The 22873-nt window shown below is 39.7% G+C and overlaps 1 protein-coding gene across 3 annotated transcripts in view; it reads left to right on the top strand.

Annotated features, from left to right (window-relative positions):
- PIP5K1B (phosphatidylinositol-4-phosphate 5-kinase type 1 beta) overlaps positions 1-22873 on the top strand; it is a 170238-nt gene that overhangs the window by 127865 nt on the left and 19500 nt on the right. For all 3 annotated transcript variants that reach the window (XM_054032396.1, XM_054032394.1, XM_054032395.1), the window contains 2 exons: positions 2139-2294; positions 3565-3709. In XM_054032396.1, the coding sequence (XP_053888371.1) occupies positions 2139-2294; positions 3565-3709 (301 nt within the window). The remainder of the gene's footprint in view (positions 1-2138; positions 2295-3564; positions 3710-22873) is intronic.

The raw sequence follows: 22873 nt of genomic DNA, 5'->3' as shown, positions 1-22873 counted from the left end.
ACTTCGGTCTGTTCTCAGTCTGCTCCTGTCTTATTCCCAGGAAGACCATATATTGTTGGTGACTAGGTTGAAAGACTGAGTATTTGCCTTCTATCCCTTTTTGGGCTCGCTCTTCTTAGTTATCATAATTTTCCATCTTCTTTCTTTTCAAAACTAATCATATCTAAAGTTCTAACGGATGTATCTGATGGTTCTTTTCATGGTTTGTTCTTGACGCAAGACTGTGTATCTACTTGTATATGGATTAAAGGTTTTAAGGACATTTTCATTTTTGTGCAAAATAAAGAATTCGGAATGTCCTATTTAGCCAAATTTTGTAAGGCTGCTAGCTTCCTCTGAGAATGTCTCTAAAAACTTTCAATCCTCTGGTCCCTTTGCTGGATCCCTAGTTGATCAGAGGTTCTGCTGTGTTCTATGGTAAGAGTCTCTGATCTTACCCTGCTATTCTCTCACTTCCAGCTAATCCTGAGAAGCTATTAATATGCTTCCATTAGGACAGGTAGCTTTTCTAAAATAATTGTGCATTGGGAATGCTGTCAACTGGCCATCCCAGCAATCCTAATGTCAGTGCAAAGTTCCCTATAGATGAGGATCAGTTTCAACCCTGAGCTTTCAGGGTAGTGGAGGCTGTAAGCATTGTAAAGGCAGCAACCTCACCATCTATAGGAAGCTTCTTTCTGGCACTTGGTCTTGTGGCATCCTGTGTGAAAAGTAAGACTCCTAGAAGACTTCAGTGATTATTATTATTTATTTGTATGAACATAGTGCTTTGGACCTCTAGCAATGTCAGTAGCTCATTTTGGGAGGATGGCTTGGGAAATGGATGGGAGATTGGGGGCCTTTTCAGTCAAGGTCCTTGGAAGGAAATCTGTTAGCCGTCATGAGATGGGACGGACTGAATTCTGTTTTGCTCACCATTGTGGGTCCATGGAGGTTTGAGTCCCATAGTTCATTTTGCAATGCAGGGAGATCACAGTAGGAAGAAAAACTTGTTTACATAGTAGGAAAGCAGTCTTATTCCAGCGCCTTAACCACAAATTTGTCTATATGTTTTTACAATGTCACACCCCAGTGTTCAATGCACAGTACAAGAGTTTACCTGGTCCCTGATGATCGCTATTTTTAGTCTGTTTAAAAGGCCATGTTAGGCATAGGCCAGTTCAGCGTTAGCATGGCCATTGCCTATGGCATCCTCTCTAGGGGTTCTGGAGTAGCTCTGGGTCTTTGGTGCTGAGTTTCTGTGCTTCTAATTCCTCATTCCAAGAGTGTCACAGCTTTTTAGCTGTATGCAGTTGGTTCTTCTGGTATCTATCTTGTTCCAGAATTCTTTCTGTGCGAGTTGCTGCAGGCAGTGTCTAGGAGCTCTAATGCATTTGGGAACTAAACACACAAACAGAAATGGTTGACCTCCTTTTAGGAGAGGAAATTGCATTGACAAAGGACCAAATTTTGGGGAGTAATAGTGGAGAGGATCTGATCCTGTGTTTGTCTAGTATGTCAGTGAATTCAAGGCAAGTCCTGCTCAGCATTATAAACTATCAGGAATGTTCATGAATCAGCTGCATAACATCATTAGCGAATATATCAGTCAGTAATATTTTGGAAATGTTTGTTTTATCCAAAACATATATTGATGTACATAACTACAGTGGAAATAAGGCAGGATAAATATTTTCACAGTATAGCAGTTATGTCCTCAGGCTATAAACAATCTTAGGTTGTCCCTAATCCTCAGATAATGCCCAAAGCCTTGATTATTTTTTGCTTACTCAATCACTGTTTCTCTTCTTTCTTCCTTTCATTATCCTGCATTCTGTTCTTTTTCTCTGACTTTTACAGGCAGATACTCAAGTTATGACTTGCAGTGTAGGAAATGTCAAAACAATTAACAGGCAGATCCCATTTGTAGCCTTTTTTGCCCGAAGACCATAAAAACTCAATTGAGACTTTGAGAGACAATGTCTAATATGGACTCTGTAGAATAAAACTGGTATATGTTAAAATGTTTTTAACTAGATTTATTCTTGATCTGCATTAGAAAGGGGTTTGTAGTTAGTAAAACTATATGCACTCTGTGAAAGAAAAGTAAAACATTATAATTCACCAGCTTTGTTCATTGCACTCTTTTCTTAATGCAGCTCTAAAGTCCTCTCCTTCCAAGAGACGATGCAGTTCCATTGCAGCCCTAAAGGCAACATCACAAGAAATTGTGTCTGCTGTTAGCCAAGAATGGAAGGATGAAAAGCATGACATGCTTACTGAAGGACAGAGCTTTTCCAGCCTTGATGAAGAAGGTAATATTTGGGAATGGCTAACCTGGGTATCAGTGCCACAGTTGTTCAAAATAGAGAACCTAGATTATAATAAATGTCTTGGCTAGCTGCATAAGCATGTTCTTTGGTTTTAAAGAGGCTTACAGGGGTGTGGAAGTGTGCCTACATCACTGACTAGACCCCATTAACTATTAATGTCATCTGTTAAATGTGTTGGATTGCTTCTGGAAAATTAGTATTGTTATACCGTATGCATGTGTGTTGTTTAGCTACTGATAGAATATAATATAATAAGCCTGGGGGAATTCTACGCTGCTGTGCACATGCAGAATTCATGTCCCCTGCAGACCCCCATGCCACCTTGCAGAAAATAGATTCTGCTGGGGAGATGCTGCAATTACACCTTTTGCCCACCAGGGGCTGTTGTGGCACCAAAAGAGAGGGCAGCCAGCTGGGGAGGGGGCGAAGGAGGGGCAGTGGCTGCCTTCCTCATAGTGCCTTGCCTGCAGGGCCAGTTGAGGAGGCACGGGATCTTGGGGTGATGGACAGAGAGGGGCACATAGACTGGGGTTCAGACGGGCTAGTGGGGGGACAGACTGGGGTGTGGGCACAGGAGCTGGTGGAGGGACAGCACTGAGCCAGGACTGAATGGGAGTGGGGGTGCAGGACACATGGGGGCAGGGGCAGATGTGTCTGACTGAATGGGAGAGGCTGGGGGTCAGCCAGGATCTGCATGGGGGAGGCTCCCCAACTCGCTAACAATCCTTCCCCCCCCCCCCCCCCCGCACCCCACCAAAAAAAAAACTGTTCCATACTTCCCACACCCAACAACCTTCCAAGTTCACTCCCAGGCTTCTTCCCAGCAATTACTTCGCTCTCCCTCAGCTCCTCCATTACCCCTGACTCCCCCAAGCCTTTGCACTGTTTCTGAGGGGTGCAGGAAATATTTCTGTATTGACGTTTAAATGAATTATTACTTAAAGTTCTGTATTAAAATGCCTAGTAAGGAAACTATTTATCAAAAAAACATTTCCTGAATCTTTTTCGTTGTCTGTACTGTTAGACATACTTGCTGACAGGTATTTTGAAATAAATTACCAAAATAATTGAAACTGTTGTGATTGTTCTTTTGACAAATAAAATATGCAGAATTTTAAAATATCATGCACATAATTTTAAATTATTTGGGTGCAGAATTTCCCCAGGAGTAACAATAACTTCCCTGGTAGTTGTATTAGAAATGAGTTTTAAAAATGAATATACAGTAAAACGTGTATTTTCTCCTATGCAGTATTAGGCTCACGGCACCGTCCGGATTTAGTGCCAAGCACTCCATCTCTATTTGAAGCAGCTTCCTTAGCAACCACTATTTCTTCTTCTTCTTTGTATGTAGATGAACAATATCAACGTGATGGAACTCTGCTTTATTCCAGCAGGTAATGATTTGTTTAATTTAAGTTACAGAAAATATGTCACAGATATCATATCATGTAGGAAAATATCTTAACCCTGGGAGCTATTTTACACGTTCTTGCTTGGAAAATAATCTATTTGCATGATTTATAATGGAAACCTACTACGATCATTAGTCTATTTTTTGATGGGACCAGTTTGGGCCAAATTCTGCTTCCTTGTAAAAATGCCCTCCAAACAGGCAAACGTGCTACAAATCAGTATTAATGTGTGCCCATATTTTAACTGCAGTGGTCCTCTGCTGATTTCATTACTGTGATACATGTAGGTATTTGCATTTTGGAATAGCATGTCTGTGTTTTGCTGGATTACTGGGTTTGTGCACACAGACACATAGACCCAAAGACCTGAGCTGGAAAATGCCAGTTCCCCTGCTTGTAGAAAACACATGGAGCAGCACCTCTGGGGGAGTTTGTACAGGAGTGAGAATTGGAGCAGAAAACTTCTGTCTTCAGCCTTTGTTTTTTTCATGATATAGTGGAGAGAATTTGGCCTTTCATTTGAAGTTGCCATCTTCTTCCTTGTGTTAACCCCATCAAAAGGGGAGTTGCTCTGAGTCCTCTCCCTAAAAGGTGTTCTGTTCAGTACCACAGTCTCTATCATATCACATGCTAACGTGTCTTCCTATAACATCCCACCACTTCTCCTTGCATTGGCTTCTCTATCCTCAGCACTTGGGGCACTGTGCGTCGTTTCTAGAATACCCCCTCATTTTCTTGATTCATCTGAGGACTCGTAGTGTCAGTTTATGGTGAGTTTTCATGGTCAGCCACCAATCTGACACCAACCCTCCTCCTGTTTCAACTGGGCTTCGAATTAGCTATGGTGGAGATTTTGGGGGGGGAGTTGTTTTGTTTTGTTTTTAATTCATCTTTGCCATATACACCTCTACCTCGATATAATGCTGTCCTCGGGAGCCAAAAAATCTTACCGAGTTATAGGTGAAACGGCATTATATTGAACTTGCTTTGATCCATCGGAGTGCGCAGCCCCGCCCTCCCGGAGCACTGCTTTACCGTATTGTATCCAAATTCGTGTTATATCGGGTCACGTTATATCGAGGTAGCGGTGTACCATCATGAAATTTTTCATGATGAAGATTTGAAGTCCTCTTAATCATGAAAAGATTCACATTGGTACATGACAAACAACCATAATAAATCTTATCAAATGTAAACATAATATATCTATGCTCTGCATATAAAGAGGTTAGTGTTTATAACAGTATGATGTTTTATTAGGTTAAAATATATATTTTAAGAGTGCCTGCCTTTTTCTACTTATAATACCTTTTAGGTTGCTAGATTTTAAAAATTCTTTCAGATTTAATACATATTTACCCATTCATGCTCTTTCCTGACTACTTGTATTTCACTCAGCTTGGCAGTGAAAATAAATAGCTTCATGTTTGTTACTACAGTGAGTTGCTAATCTATTTCATTTTATAGGTCCAATGTGCTAGCACAACTATTACAATGTTAGGGTTGTGATATTACAAGTGAATGTAACATTCCAAACAAAAAACTATTTTTATTTCTATCTAAATATTCACTGTAAACATATCTATTCTTGGATTTTGTAATGATTATTTTAATATTAAATCATAAACAAACCCAACATTCTCTTTAAGCTTTTGTCCACATATTCACAAACTTAATAGTAAGATGATAAACATGTTGAGAACATTTTCAAGGTTAATAGTGAAAGTGTTTTCAATTAACATTCCACATATTGATATGTTATGTGGCTGAGAGCAGAAAAAAAATATTTGTTTTAATTTAAAACTATTTAATTTTAGGTTTTTAAGTTTTTATTGTGTTTAGTAGAAATGTTTGCTGTAGGAAATTAAGAAGCTCATACATTCTTTGGTAGTTCAACTGTTCTAGGCTGTTTGGTCAGATTTGTGTCTACTAATTTGCATGGAGGTTGCATTTTTATTTTTATTTTTATATATATAATATAATTTTTTTTTTCAATGAGAGTCGTATCAACACAGACTTGTCTTGCAGACTTAATTTAGTATGTAAAGTTAAGCAAACAATTTGCATTTGCAGTACATTCTCAGGAAACACAAATTTGTGTGCATAAATTATTTGCATGCTCAGAAATTGTTGTGCCTAAAAATAGGTAGAAAGGGTGTAGAAAACTAGTGGGAGAGCAATTCCAATTTTCAGCTGAGGACACATTTGCTATGTCGCATGTAATCATTATTTTAAGGCCTTTATTATGGGATGTTGTATTCCTTATTTAACAGGAAGAGAATTAAAACACCTTTTTATGAATATTTCTTATAATATATGATTCTTTACAAATAAGTTTTAAAAGTAATATCTGTTTTCCATATGATTTCCTTGTTACATTACTGTGGTCAGCATAGGCTTGTTTGTGATTCTCTGAATTTCATACATGCTTACATAAAATGAAAAGGAATTAGCTCTTCATTTTGCTAGTATTTGGTGCTCTGCTTTCTTTCCTTTCTGATGTCATTTTTCTTCCTCACATGTATGAAATGTTTGCAAGTTTCTTTTGTAAATCTGCAAGGGGGGAGGGAAGCATTTTAATCACTTTTTACCACATTTTTGCTTCATCAATCCCATAAATTTAACTTACCACATAAATCATATTTACTACCATAAATAAATGAAATGAAATGAAATTAATGGAGATATCCCATCTCCTAGAACTGGAAGGGACCTTGAAATGCTCTGCAGGAGTAAAAATTGCATAAGGCATTCAGAATTTAGTGCATCAATTGTCCATATGTACATTCATACAAGGTTTTTTGTGCAGTCTTATAACGATATACTGCTTTGCATAGTCCTGTGTAGAGGAGGGGAAAAATTGTCAGGCAAATAGTTTATTTGCCCAAAAGATGCAGTTTTGGTTGACCCAAAACTATTAGTGAATTAGATGTGAATTTGCCACATGGTTTTGAACCATATTTGGGGGGGAGGGCAGAGACACGACTTCAGCACCTTTCACAAAATGGGGTGGGGAGCATGTGCTGCCTCCATCTCCCCTTCAACCTTTAGCCCAGCAGTTAGGGCACTCATTCAGTTCTCCCCTCTGCCTGATGTGGAGGAGGGACTTGAACTTGAGTCACCCACTGTCAGGAGAGTGCCCTAGCCACTGGGCTATGGGATATCCTGGGCAGGTCTCTCTCAATCTCTTGTTCCACTTATATAAATAATTAATTATTCATTGGGCCAGTAAGAGAATTAGACTGGCTGTCGACTAGTGGTCAGGCCATTGACATGGGAGGTGGAAGACCCAGGCAATCCAGACCAGTGAGAGGTTGTACCTGCTCTGCAATCTTGGGTGCCTCACAATGCTTTGCTGTTGTAGCTCCCAACCAGGACCACTCACAGACAGCCAAACACTCTAACAGTATGCAGGTCACACCCTGAGTGTCTGTGTATAGCTATAGCCCTGGTCCACCAACTCTGACCCCAGCAACCTGTCAGCAACACACTAGTCACACGCTGGCTTCTAGCAGCTTTGGTTACTACCTGCAGGGTGACCCCAACAAACTCCCAGACCCATTTTCCTGTGGGTTATCCCTAGATAAAGTTCATTCCAGCTGTGAGGAAGGAGACCTGGAGACTCATGGTGAAAGAGGTTCCACATTGTTTGCTAAAATGCAGATTGTTTGGTTCCTGCTCCCCTTTGCTGCCAAAGAATGGCTACTTGACCAGTGATTGCCAATCAACTTTGATAACAACTGGCTAGAGATGTCAGCCTGTTATTTGTCTTTGAGAAATGGGTTTACTCCCACCCCCAGATTTGTCTGGTAAACACAGTGTAGTCATAATTTCACTTTATCCATAACTCTTAATTTGCATTTTGTTCATATGTTACAGAAGGATATTGATGACCGAAGGGTATTGATGACCATTGTGGTGTTAGTTTTTAAATGATCTTGCATCTGAAGAAGTGAGGTTCTTACCCATGAAAGCTTATGCTCCCAGTACTTCTGTTAGTCTCAAAGGTGCCACAGGACCCTCTGTTGCTTTTTACAGTTTTTAAATGATAACTCCTATTTTGCACAAAGACCATTAAAATAATATGTTGGGTGTGAATAAAGGGGTGCTTTTGGTCACATGGGAGGTGGCAGACCCAGGTTCCAGCCCTCCTGCCCCAGTGACTAATTTATACAGATTTTAAAAGCTTAAACAGGAGAGAATGAGACACCCATCCCCGACTACCCCAATGGCCAGTAGTTACAGCATTCCCCTGAGAGGTGAGGGACCCTGTTCAAATCCCTCCTACACATCGGGCAAAGGGGCAATAGAACCGGGGTGCGTCACATTCCAGGTGAGCACCATAACTGCTGGGCTCAATGCTATAAGGGAGCTTCCCCCTCCTCTTCCGTTGGCTGTTTTGTGACTCTAGCTCAGGTTGAAGAAAACATTTCATTTGACCAAAGCAAAATTTTTGTGGAACTATTTTGGTTGAAATATTTTGGAATTTTCAGTTGCTAGTTTTTCTTCAATATGAATAAAGAATCAATAGGTTTTTTGCTTGCTGGATATATGTTTAGAACCTGCATTTAGGACACATTCACTAGCAGTTAGCTTTAGGTTGATGTGTGCAGACAAAACATTACCATGCTCACCTACTCAGAGAACCAATTGGATTTGTGTGTTGTTTCAAAACTTTGCTAAAACTTACAAACAGAATGAGACTTAAATGTTTTCATTCCAAGACCATTTTTGGACACACACTTACGTAATTTTCATACAATGTATTTTGTAAATGCTCAAAAGGCCATATGGGAGATTGCTTGCGTTCTGTGTTTATCTTTAACAGCCAAAGCCACTACCTGCACTTTTAGTATCTCCTGCAGCTAAAAATTCCCCATAAAAGTGCAGACTTCATTACTCTGCCCTCCCCACAACTTGGAACAGCCTGCAATAAGGTTGGGGATGTGTTAAATACAGTAATGAATAATTAAAGGATTTGAGTTAAGGCTGTCAATCGCAGTTAACTCACGCGATTAACTCAAAAAATTAGTCGTGATTAATTGCAGTTTTACTCACACTATTAAACAATAGAATACCAATTTAAATGTATTAAATATTTTGGATGTTTTTCTACATTTTAAAATATATTGATTTCAATTACAACACAGAATACAAAGTTGACAATGCTCACTTTATATATTTTTATTACAAATATCTGCACTGTAAAAATAGCAATGCACTGTATGAGGTTAATTGAAAAATACTAAGTACAGTAGTCCAATCTCTTTATCGTGAAAGTGCAGCTTACAAATGTAGATTTTTTTTTTACATAACTGCACTCAAAAAACAAAACAATGTGAAAATTTAGAGTCTACAAGTCCACTCAATCCTACTTCTTGTTCAGCCCATCGCTCAGACAAACAAGTTTGTTTAAATTTGCAGGCGATATTGTGCCCGCTTCTTTATTTACAATGTCACCTGAAAGTGAGAACAGGCATTCGCATGGCACTTTTGTAGCCGGCATTGCAAGATATTTACGTGCCAGATATGCTAAACATTCGTGTGTCCCTTTATGCTTCGAACACCATTCTAGAGGACATGCTTCCATGCTGATGATGCTCATTTAAAAAAAAAAAAAAGCATTAATTAAATTTGTGACTGAACTCCTTGGGGGAGGATTGTATGTCTCCTGTTCTGTTTTACCCACATTCTGCCATATGTTTCATGTTATAGCAGTCTCTGATGATGACCCAGCACATTTTGCTTATTTTAAGAACACTTTCACTGCAGGTTTGACAAAACACAAAGAAGGTACCAATGTGAGATTTGTAAAGATAGCTACAGCAGTCGACCCAAAGTTTTAGAATCTGACGTTCCTTCCAAAATTTGAGAGGGACGAGGTATGGAGCATGCTTTCAGAAGCCTTAAAAGGGCAACACTTGGATGTGGAAAGTACAGAACCCGAACCACCAAAAAAGGAAATCAACCTTCTGCTGGTAGCATCTGACTCAGATGATGAAAATGAACACGCATCAGTCTACACTGCTTTGGATTGCTATCTATCAGCACCCGTCGTCAGCATGGACGCATGTCTTCTGGAACAGTGGGTGAAGCATGAAGGGACATAAGAATCTTTAGTACATCTGCCATGTAAATATCTTGCAACGCCAGTGCCATGCAAACGCCTGTTTTCACTTTCAGGTGACATTGTAAACAAGAAGCGGGAAGCATTGTCTCCTGCAAATTTGGAGATATATCTATCTCATAGAACTGGAAGGGACCTCGAAAGGTCATTGAGTCCAGCCCCCTGCCTTCACTAGCAGGACCAAGTACTGATTTTTGCTCCAGATCCCTAGATGGACCCCTCAAGGATTGAACTCACAACCATGGGTTTAGCAGGCCAATGCTCAAACCACTGAGCTCAAACTTGTTTGTCTGAGCGATTGGCTGAACAATCAGGACTGAGTGAACTTGTAGAATTATGTACAAAAAATAACTGCATTCAAAAATAAAACAATGTAAAACCTTAGAGCCTACATTTGTAAGTTCAACTTTTATGATAGAGATTGCACTACTGTACTTGTATTAGATGAATTGAATTACTGTTTCTTTTGTTTTTTACAGTGCAAATATTTGTAATAAAAATAAAGTGAGCACTGTGCACTTTGTATTCTGTGTTGTAATTGAAATCAATATATTTGAAAATGTAGAAAACATCTAAAACTATTTAAATTGTAATTTATTAACAGTGCGATTATTGGCGATTAATTTTTTTAATCGCTTGACAGCCCTAATTTGAGTACATGCACACAGCTACAGATTGTGCAGAAATGAACAACTAAGCATTGTAACTATGTGCTTATGTTTGCCTTGGTATTATCTTTGCACATGATGTAAAATACATTACCAAGTGTGTGTCTTTTTCTGGCCAAGGTAACATCTTTCATTCCTAGAAGTATACTTGCCTGCCCGCTTCTGTATGTATATGGAGACTGGTAGGACTGAGTCATTTCTGGACTATGCTTGTCCAAACCCTTTGCAGTGAAATGCATAGTTTTGGAAGTTTGTTATGAAAGCAAAAGCACTGAGGCTCGCATGGCTGTGTAAGAAATACCAGCCATGTGCTGGTCCCAGGATCCCAACCATATATACTACTCCACGTTTCAGTGTCTTTTGACTTCAGCTCCTTTCCTCCTTGTGACTTTGGGCACAGGCTTCTTTAATTCATTCTCCTTTTGCATACGTATTATGGGGATTCAACCATGCAATGAAATCAATGGCTAGTTGGGTTTAGAAACTTCAGCCCTACTGGTTTGCCCAGGAAGTCTGTGGCATAGCTGAGGATTCCCTGAGTGCTACTTTAGCACCCTAACAAGATCAACCTTCTTCTCTTATGGAAGCAGATAGTGCCTTTGTTTTCAATCCAGTGGTACCACACAATTTGCTTAGTAAACAACCATTTATATTTAATGAAAACCAAGAAAATACTCTAAATACTCTGAAATAATTTTTAAATACAGGCTATTAGATAATGAATCTATCATGTTCTCCCTATATAGACATTCACAAACTTTTTGCTGCTGTGCTAAAATCCTACATTTTTAATAACTCCTATGCTGTACTTTAGTGCTCTCCTATAAACTTGTTCTTTTTTCCCCCCTGGTTCATCTTCAGCAATTATTGTCTGTCTTTAGTGTGGCCTGTAATGTAGTGCATACCACCAGGATCCTATAGAATTGGAATAGGACTGCAAGACTCTCTCCAGAATCAAATAATTCTGTCTTGTCAGCAAAACAGAAGTCTAGTCAGTGGATCCTTCTAGCTAGCAGTTCTTCCTCCACTGTTACTAGATGACTGCCTCTCCTCAGCTTGTGTTTCAGAATGGAAGATCTTGCTCCGTAGCCACAATGCCACAGGTGCTGATGACCCAGGCCTAATACCCAGCATACCTCCCAGCCTTACGTGATTTTCTTCAGCCAAAGTCCCATAGGGCTTTTAATTACTATTATATTTCTCCCCTAAGCTCTGGCTCAGCCCTCAGGCAGAGTATGTAGGACAGACAGAAAACCTCTTGCCCATGATGGTTTCTGTTTGGTTTAAAGAAACCTAATGATCATGCTCAATAACGGCTAATGCACGAGGGTTGCTACGTGTCCAAGTTTTCCCAGGATCATCCATTTCTTGAGGTAGCTGCCCCCAGAAATCTGTAAGGATGCTCGGAACACACTGACAGCTGTCTAGATTTACGGGCTCAGGATCACCCTGGATGTCCTGTTTTTTTTGCACCTCCAAGGTGGCAACTCTGTACTATGCCCTTTTGGATGATTCGGGGCACTTCCTGCTGGCAGGTGATGCAAAAATACCAATCCCTCCTCGCCATAGCTGCTCTCCTTTTCTTTGGACATAAACACATGCTTTATGCTGCAGCACTTTTTTACATTTTGCCTACATTTTATGGCACATTGGGTAATCCTCAATCCTTGTGGGAAAAAGATTAAATGAAATTGATACTTTAGGTGTACTTTGATATTTTGGGAGATTAGATTTTTGTGTTTTAAATTTATGAGGAACTTTAATTGCAAAGCCATTACTCCATGAGCTTTCTTTGATAAAAAGGAAGCCCAAAGCAGGCTTTGACATTAAAACTGAAAGATTTGTTTACAAACATGACCCATTTTCAGCCCTTAAATATTTAACAGACTATTACTTTGCTAAATTATTTAATATCATTCCAATCTGTCATGTTCTGTATCTGTATTTTAGGAAGCCTCTTGGCATAAAGTACAGAATGAGGAAACTGCTTGTATGTAGACAGGAATCCCTGTATTATATTTACTAAATAAAATGTATACTGCATGTATGCTTAGTAGTTATATATCTATCGGTGTGTGTTCATGACTTCCATTAATGTTAAGGGAATATACTCATGGATCAGTGGGGAAAATGGAATCCATTAATTGCCTGTTGAAAAACAAATCATTAATTTTGAACAGCGTGGTGTTGCTTGACAAAGATTTTCATTTGGAGTATTAGCTTTAATTTATTGAAACATAAATGGTTTTTATCAACTATGCATTTAACTATTTTTCAGTGGGAGGGGAAAGTTTCTTAGAGGAAAGAAACTCTGCATGCCCTCGAGAGAGAGTGCAAACCACCCAGATGTGCTATGGCAATGAGGAATTTCGTCTGTGTTGAGGAGGGTATCCGCTACCTCAGTGATTCCGCTGGGTTCAGTGGGATTACTTGTGTGTTTAACGTTAAGCATATGCAGAAGTGCTTTGCTGAAGCTGAAGGTTGTACTGTGAAAGTATGGGGTTTTGAGAATCCTGGGCTCTGTTGTAGATTAGAACACACACAACTAAATGGTAGTCGATGCACTAGGGCCCAGCAAAGAGGCTTGTCATTGAGGTGAAGTAGGGACCTATAAACAGTCATAAAATCCTGACATCGGTAGCATTATGCATACCTGTATCTGAGCACTACTGGGTTGCCCCCTTTCAGCATGCCATTCTTCAAACTTTGAATAGCTGGAGGAGAATTAGAGAAGCCATAACTGCAGCAGGAAGCAGGTGGGAATGGCCAAATTGAGATTTCCAGGGTAGCAGGGCCTCACGAACAAAACAGAAACAAGAGGGGGGGAAATGATGACTAATGCAGGGCAAATAATGTGTAATAAATACTTTAGTCAATGACCTTTGGCTTTCTTCTATTTGTAAATTGACAGTTGTCATGGTTTTGGGGTAGGGGTCAGGGCAAAAGAGGGGGTCTCAGTTAAGTGGTTTTGCCAGATAAGCAGTGCCAAATACTAATTTCATAAGGAAATAAAATTTCTCCCATTATGAAGTCTTCAAAGACTTTCTTCTCCTTCTCAAGTAGGTCTTCTTTTGATGCTGTGGTTGTTCTAATGCTTGACTGGGCAACAAAATGGCAGATGAAATTTAATGTTGATAAATGCAAAGTAATGCACGTTGGAAAACATAATCCTAACTATACATATAAAAGGATGGGGTCTAAATTAGCTGTTACCACTCAAGAAAGATCTTGGAGTCATTGTGGATAGTTCTCTGAAATCATCCACTCAATGTGCAGTGGCAGTCAAAAAAGCAAACAGAAGGTTGGGAATCAAGAAAGATAGATAATAAGACAGAAAATATCATATTGCCTCTATATAAATCCATGGTACACCCAAACCTTGAATATTGCGTGCAGATGTGGTCATCCCATCTCAAAAAATATATATTGGGATTGGAAAATGATTAAGGGTATAGAACTGCTTCTGTATGAGGAGAAATTAGTAAAACTGGGACTTTTCAGCTTGGAAAAGAAACGACTAAGGGGGGATATGATAGAGGTCTATAAAATCATGAGTAGTATAGAGAAAGTAAATAAGGAAGTGTTATTTACTCCTTCTCATAATACAAGAACAAGGGGCCACCAAATGAAATTAATAGGTAGCAAGAAAGTATTTTTTCACGCAACGCACTGTCAACCTCTGGAACTCCTTGCCAGAGGGTGCTGTGAAGGCCAATACTATAACAGGGTTCAAAAGGGAGCTAGATCGATTCGTGGAAGATATTAGCCAGGACGGGCAGAAATGGTGTCCCTAGCCTCTGTTTACCAGAAGCTGGGATTGGGTGATAGGGAATGGATAACTTGATAACCTGTCTGTTCATTCCCTTTGAGGCACCTGCCATTGGCCACTGTCAGAGGACAGGATACTGGGCTTGATGGACCTTTGGTCTGTCTCAATATGGCCATTCTTATGACTATAGTCAATAACATACATGTGTGCTCAGTTTAAGTCCCATTATTTGAAAGAGTTCAACCTTACCTTCGAAAATGTATATTCTTGTATGTAATCCTGTGCATTGTTTATGTAACAGAAGTGACTGCAATATTTGTTTCTCTATTTGCTAAAGCAGAGTGCTAAAACTTCTTCACACAGCAAAAATTTAAAAACACATAATTATATCCAAAATGGTCAAGTGCAGTATCAGTTGCCATGATTGTGTAAAAGGACCTGAACTCGTTTTCTGTTTTTAAACCTGCAAAGAGCTCAGTCAGGTCATGGTCTTTATGGAAGTCCAGTGCCACCTACTGAAATATTGTAAATGGTAGCTTGGGGGCCCAGCAATAAAATATAGCAGGATATTTTATGATTGTAAAGGAGTAAAGAACTGGATTTCTATAACCAGAATGTGCTGAGAACTTCATGTAATATGAAGTATGCAGGGCCGGCACTTCCATTTAGGCGACCTAGGCGGTCGCCTAGGGCACCAGGATTTGCGGGGGGGCGGCATTTTGCCGCCATTAGCGGCAATTCGGCGGCGGGGGGTCCTTCTGCGCTCCGGGTCTTCGGCGGCAATTCTGCGGCGGGTTCTTCACTTGCTCCGGGACCCGCCGCCGAAGTGCCCTGAAGACCAGGAGCGCGGAAGGACACCTTCCCACGCCCCCCCGCCACAGAATTGCCGACGACAACTGGGAGCGCGGAAGGACCCCTGCCTAGGGCACCAAAAACCCTGGCGCAGCTCCTGGAAGTATATTAATACTGGAAGAAATGTTGCATGTTCTGTCTCCTCTTTAGTTTTTCTGTTCATAGAAAATTCCTACTTCTTGCTAGCTTCTTTCCTAGGCTAGCCCTTCTTTCTGAAGGATGCAAGCTGGTGTGTCTGTAGGATGGGTTTTCTCCATTTTTCTTCATTTCTCTCCTGTTTGCTGCCTCTTAGCTGTGTTTTTTCAATTGCTTCTTTTCTTCTCCCTATTTTTCCTGTCTGCTCCTTTGTTCTAGCTTTCTCTATTGCTCCTTTCCTCTGTTTCCCTGTGGTTCTCTTCTCCTTCTGCCTACTGTTTTTGCTTTCAGTCTATCCCTCTGTCATGCCTGTGTACTAAAAAGTTCATAAAATTACACAAAAATTGCAAGATCCATAGGCAAAGGCTGTGGCATTCTCTTTTAAAACAATGAGAACACAAAGGAAATATCTTCAGGACTTGTTTGTGAGGTTTAATTTAAAAGTAACTAATCAATACATCTCATAAGAACTTTATAATGAAACGTATCTTTTGTCAAAAAGCCACTTTCTAAATAAAAAGCAACATCTCCTTCTGTGACTTGTGCCACATGTAATGAATTCATTCAATTGCATAATCTGTCCTTGTGAGTTCTGTATGGGTGTTAGGTTAAACAGTAAAACTTACTCCACTTCCATCAGATAAGATTTCATCTATATATGGTTTTTTTGACTGTTCTGTTCTCTATAGTTTTTATACCATAGCTTGAAGAAAGTAAGGTAACCAGAGAGAAACACTAATATTGTGTTTCTATAGAACATAGACATCACTGATGATAATTACTATAATTCAGGTTGCAAAACACTTTATATTGTATCCTCCTCCTTGTTTTTATACTGTTAAAACTTGCTGAAACATTAATGTTTTGGTCTGAAACATCTTATGCCTGGACTTCTTGTGAAAATGAATATATTTGAGAGCAGATGGGAGAGTTCGCAAAATCTACTCAACTGTTTTGTTCCCTCTCTCTCCCCTCCTCCAAGGTGGGAGGGAGTTAAAATAGCTTTCCATTGTAAGAAATTTCTAACTACACTAAAAAAAAAAAAAAAAAAAAAAAAAGGCGGGGGTAGGGGGGGACTGTAACATTGACTTGTATTCAGCAAAATGAGACCAACAACAGAGATGGGACCTCATTCCACTTTAACCCCGTTCACTTCTGTGTGACCTGCTAAACTTAATTGGGACCATTTAATTGCTAGTATTAATCGCAGGAAACATTCCATTTATGAAACTCTTGGGAAAACTAAATGCAAAAAATTCGAATGCAATGTAAAATCTGTTGCTTACGCATATATTTAGTAGTAGTGTTTTTCCAGTTAAATACATGGCTTAATCTGTTATTGCATAATAGAATGTATACCTTCAAACCTATATGGTGTGCAGGTATGTAGACATCACTATGGAAACCTGAACTTTTGCACGTCCAGGCTTTTGATGATTTTAAGAGTTGCATTAAGAGATTTTGTGCATTTACTGTATATAGTTTTTTTTGGAGCAGTACTGATACACATGCCAGTTTCGGTTCAATTACTAATTTAAGATTCAAAAGAGTAGGCAGTAATTTGTTTGAATGGTTGGAAAGTTGGTTGAGGCAGTATTTCATCTTGTCTGCAAAGCTTTGCCCATTTGAAAGGCTGTGCTATCTTTCTTTTTTAGAAAAGGGTTCCAGCTGCAGTAATTAACACATTTCTCAATTTTGATGCACCATGTATAAAATGTTTTATGCCTACAGTATGAAACAAATGATGTCACCAGAATATATCAATTACCTGTTCCTCTTGAGGATAAATATTTTACTGAAACTAAGGATTGGTGACAGGGTTCAGTAGTAGGAAACCTTGTACTAAAGTATTATACAAAAGAGGAAAATGTGATAGCAGGATTGAAAATTATACTGTTGTAAGCCAGGATTTGAGGTATACAGAGTTGGATCAGTATCACAAAAGTACTGCTAGACCAAAAGGTCAATGTAAGTTTTTGACAGTTTTAAAGCCTGATATTTTCTGAGTCACATGCACTACAATAATATTATTTATGCCGTTGGAAAGCGTAGAATTCCTTCTGTCCAATGATATCATCACTAACCTTAGCATCGTTTTAATGTAATATTAGTGGCTAAATTTTAGGGCGGGGGGGAACACGGACAGAAATCTGTCTCATTATTGCACTGGTCCTACACCAGTTATCTGAAAGGTTGTTTGTCTCTGAATACTAAGTAGACAAGACTTTTTAAATATGCATTCTAAGTAATCTTAACTAACAATGCCTCAGTTCGATTTGTATTACATTTATTGCAGTAGCCCAAATATCTCCTTGAATTAGGCACTGCACATATGCATAGCAAAAGATGGTCACTTCCCTGAAGAGTTTACAATCTAGGAAGAATTTAATTTGAAATTTTCTTTATTGAAGTTTGGGTTGTTTGATGAGGTACTTTGACAGCAGAAGGAATATTGACTCACTCATGAATTCAGATACAAGATTTGAAATTACTGTTTACTGCTGAGACCAAGGATTGATTTGGGCTTTCAGAAAAGAAATCCAGTTTTTTTCTTCATTTAGAGAGTTCTGTACCATTTAAACGTACTTTTTTTTTTTTTTACTCAATGAGACATTAGAGGATGTTTAATAATGTATGTGTCTTTGCTATAAATCTTGCATTAGTTGGTTTGTGAGTTTATGGTACTGCTCTACTGAGCTACTCAGAAATAGTTATCAATAGTTTCCTGTCAAACTAGGAAGAACAATCTAGTGGGGTTCTGCAGGGGTTTGTCCTGGATCCAGTACTATTAAGTATTTTCATTAATGAATTGGATAATGGAGTGCAGAGTGTTCATAAAATGTGTGGGTGACACCAACCTGGAAGGGGTTGCTAGCACTTTGGAGGACAGAATTAGAATTCAACACAACCTTGACAAATTGGAAAATTGGTTTGAAATCAACCAGATGAAACTCAATATAGGCAAGTGCAAAGTACTACAAGCAGGTCAAGTTTATTATCAGTGACTTAGCCGGAGACCAATGCACCAAAACCAAAATATATTACTGTAAAGCTTAAAACTAAATCCAAAATTTTAGAATATTAAAATAATATGAATACAAATGTTGAAAGACCATAAAGTGATTAAGCCATATATATGCACCATGCCACTTGCCTTTTCCTTATTTTATTGGCTGACCATGCAAATAGGGCAATAGGACAATCACTTTGATCAGATATGTAATTTCCTAATAAATACTCTGTTTTCTGAGAGGTCATAGAAAAAGGACAAAACCATGGAAAGCCATTTTGACCTCAAGTGGCAGTACAGATTACAACAAAATAAATAATTGGATAGGTCTTCTACCTGCTCAGAGCCGCATGGACAGAAGTGGTTATGTTTCTTGATGTCAGTACATCAGCCTTCTAAGGGTATGTCTCCACTGGGGGAAGGGGAGATGGAACCACGGTTGGCAAGTCTCAGAGCCCCGGTGAACTGACTCAGGGCTTTAGCAGGGTTTGGGCTATGGGGCTAAAAATAGCAGTGTAGGTGTTGCCACTCAGGCTGAAGCCCAGGCTCTGAGACTCTCCCCCCTCGCCAGTTTTCAGAGCCTGGGCTCCACCCCAAGTGGGAAGGTCTACCCTCCTGTTTTAAGCCTCAGAACATAAGCCCCGTGAACCCAAGTCAGTTGATCTGGGCTCTGAAATTTGCTGCTACAGGGTTTTGTGTGTGTGTGTTTAAGTGTAGACATACCCTAAGTAATCTGACTGCATAAATTGAAAACGGAGAGCTCCTTAACTTGTTATTGGACAAACTGTCTAAATAACTTGCATACCCTGGGTTCTTTTTAACAAGGGGGAACCAAGGAGACACATTTGTAATGGAAATAACTGCCATGTCTAATTGTTTATTAATATCCTCTAATCTCAACTTGATTAGGGATTTCATGTTTTTAAAATAAGTCTAATCATTTTCAATTTTGAGAGGCCTAGAGAATGTAAAGAATTCTGAATGTACTCTAACCAAGGAAATTTACATGACAAAGCCAGTCTGAGCTGTTTCTCTAAGCATAGCCTGGGCAGGCGTTGTGGTGCCAGAAATTGATATTATGATATTGCAGCAAAGTACTACACTTAAGGAGGAAAAATCAAATGCACACGTACAAAATGGAGAATAACTGGCTATGCAGTAGTACTGCAGAAAATATCTGGGGGTTATAGTGGATCACAAATTGAATATGAATTAACAATGCGATGCAGTTGCAAAGAAGGCTAATATCATTTTAGGGGATATTAACAGGAGTATCATATGTAAAACATGGGAGGTAATTGTTCCACTTTACTTGGCACTGGTGAGGCCTCCTCTGGAGTATTGTGTGCTGATTTGGGCACTACACTTTTAAAAGGATGTGGACAAATTGGAGAAAGCCCAGAGGAGAGCAACAAAAATAAGTTTTGAAAACCTGGCCTATGAGGTCATGTTTATTCTTGAGAAAAGAAGATTGAGGTTGAACCTGACAAGTCTTCAAATACGTGAAGGGCTGTTACAAAAAGGATGGTGATCAATTGTTCTCCATGTCCACAGAAAGTAGGACAAGAAGTAACCAGCTTAATCTGCATCAAAGGAGAGGTAGGTTAGAAATCAGGAAAAACTTTCTAACTATAAGGATAGTTAAGTGCTGGACTAGGTTACCAAGGGAGGTTGTGGAATCCCTGTCACTGGAGATTTTTAAGAACCGGTTATACAAACCACCTGTCAGGGATAGTCTAGGTATACTTGATCCTGCCTTGGGTAGGTGGGATGTGGACTAGATGACCTCTTGTAGTCCATTCCAGTCCTACATTTCTATGATTCTTATGAAACTATTCCTTGTATTGACACATTAAAATATTATCTTTGGTGATGTTAGAAACTAGAGGCAAATATTTAGGTTTTGATACAACTTCTGCATACTTTGTACTGTTAAATCTCTCAGTGAATGAATAGCAAAAATAAAAAATCCCTAATCAGGAGCTGCACCAGGGTTTTTGCCGCCCTAGCAGCAGCGCTCCTCCTCTGAGCATTCGGCAGTGGGGGTCCTTCCGCTCTGCGTCTTCGGGGCACTTCGGCAGCGGGTCCCGGAGTGAGTGAAGGACCCGCTGCTGAATTTCTGCCGAAGACCTGGAGCGGAAGGAACCCCCCCACTGACCAATTTCCGCTGAGGGCGGCAAAATGCCGCCCCCAAATCCTGCTGCCCTAGGCGACCACCTAGGGTCGCCTAGTGGAAGCACCGGCCCTGTCCCTAATTGAGTAAGAAGAATTTTCTGGATCCCAAAAGAAATATTTGGTAGACCATCTGCCCATGTAGATACAAGGAGGCAAATAGATGAATCAACAACAGCTAAAGATATCAAATAAGAATCCAACATCTGTGGCAAAAACTGACAGTTTGTTTTGTCATAAGTCATCTATTCTAACGAGGGATCCTCAGTAACAAGTAATAAACCACCAAGGTTGCAAAAACTACCAACAAAAGTTTTTATGTAAAAATTATAGTTCAGTAGTTTTGGAAGGTCTTTTAACATAATGAAAGATGTGACCAGTGGGTAAGACAAAGCCAGGTGAAAGAGACAGACAATAATTTTGAGGTTTAAAAGGCTGGTCCATATCTAATGGCCTCTTACAGCCAGAGTATAAACTAGCGAAGGAGAAGAGGGCTTCTGTCATGTGATAGACTGGTTCCTCCATCTAAACTCAATGAGCGAATGACTTAAAAACTCACTCTGATTGGCTTCTGTAGAAAGGATTACATTCTCTCCAGCTGGACCCAGTCATTACCACTGAGCTGGAGGTTTTTTTGGTCAGATGCGAAACTGAATCAAGATCCAGCCTCCCAGAAGCTATACATGCTGCCCACTTGCAACACCTTCTGTAGCTGGGAATAAAACACTGAGTGGGCTTTTAAATGCTGGTCTCTTGTTTTCAGCCCTATTGTGCTGAAAATGTATGCCAACTGCTGTTATGATTTACCATGGAAGCTGCATAAAAGTATTGACTCGGTCATCTTCATGGATTGGATCTCCTGCTTCCATGATGTTTACCGATTCATAAGTTATGGTTTGCAATTAGCTTAGATCTGGGAGCACAAAAGAACTTTCCTGTCAATCTACTTCACTGCAAAGCCAGCATTAAAAAAGTTAGTCCTGCTTATTGTTTTTCTGTAGCTGTATCTTTGGTACTTAATAGTGAGTGCAGTGCAAATAAAATATCATTGATAGTTTCCTTATAATACAATTTGTTCCTTTTTTATAGACCAAAAAGCAGTGTTGGGCTTCAGCAGTGATGCCACTGCTGACATATATTAGATCAGCGGTGGCCAACCTTTGGCTCCGGAGCCACGTGCGGCTCTTCAGAAGTTAATATGCGGCTCCTTGTTTAGGCACCGACTCCTGGGCTGGAGCTACAGGCGCCAACTTTCCAATGTGCCGGAGGGTGCTCACTGCTCAACCCCTGGCTCTGTCACAGCCCTGTCCCCACTCCACCCCTTCCTGCCACCTCCCCCGAGCCTGCCATGCCCTCACTCCTCCCCCTCTGAGCATCCTGCATGCCACAAAACAACAAGCTCAGGTTGCCCACCCCTGTATTAGACTAATTATTCAGTCATACCAAATAGGTCCATAAAGAGTGAGTTGTCTCCGTGCAAATATGTACATGTATTTGGATGCATTTTCCACAGCTTTTAAAAGCTCATTTGTTAGGACATCTGTTTTACTGCCCATGTAGCTGCTACTTTACTTAGCCACTGTGAAACAAGGCTGTTTTCTGCCCTCCTTCTGTAAGCACTGCATTTGAAAACTTTATATCCAGGGTTGATATGCTGTAGGCTGCCTCAGAAAAGCTTAATATTCTATCATGAGAACCCTCATGTTTATGGGAAAGTTGTCAGTGTGCAGCTATTCTAGGTGCTGATGCATAGGGGTAAATATTGTGAGATACTTGAGTAATGAGTATAATGTTCATCTATATTAGATGATAGTAACACTACAATACACCAGAGCCACACCTTATACTGAAGAAACTGTGACATTAATTTAGCCTATACGAAAGCAGTTGATAGTTTCAATTCAGTTCCTACAAGATATGTCCATATCACCCCCCCAAAAAATCTATTTATGCCTGTCCTGCTAATTGGCACACTTGCTGGAGTTCTGCGGAGGCATATATCGAATTGGTGTGGAGACTAAATGATCCCATTACTCCTACAGGTAGACCAGAGTCAAAGCTTACTGACAGAGCAGCATAGGGAAGCTTGCATTTTCAATGCCATATCTTTTCTATAACTAGCGTTTTCCAGAATTTTCAATTTTGGGACCTTTTAAATGACCAGTACAATTCAATAAAAATAAGTAAATAAAGACAGGAGATTTTGTTGAAGAGTAAAAATGTCTGTGTTCAAATTTAGGAAGGTTTGAGGGTTTCCTACCAGATTTTCAGTCTGTTGATTTCCACCCTCCCCCTCAAATAGGTTTGCCAGATTTTTGTGCAATCAGTTTTTTGACCTAGTCTGACATTGTTACCCTCATTTGTTAGAAAACTAGGAGCAGTATGTAAGCATGTAAGAGTTGTGCTGTTACAT

This window comes from Malaclemys terrapin, chromosome 6 (genome assembly GCF_027887155.1).
Source record: "Malaclemys terrapin pileata isolate rMalTer1 chromosome 6, rMalTer1.hap1, whole genome shotgun sequence".
In the NCBI taxonomy this organism is placed as follows: Eukaryota; Metazoa; Chordata; order Testudines; family Emydidae; genus Malaclemys; species Malaclemys terrapin.
The sequence above is the reverse complement of the archived record's forward strand: the minus strand, read 5'-3'. Positions and strand labels throughout refer to the sequence as shown.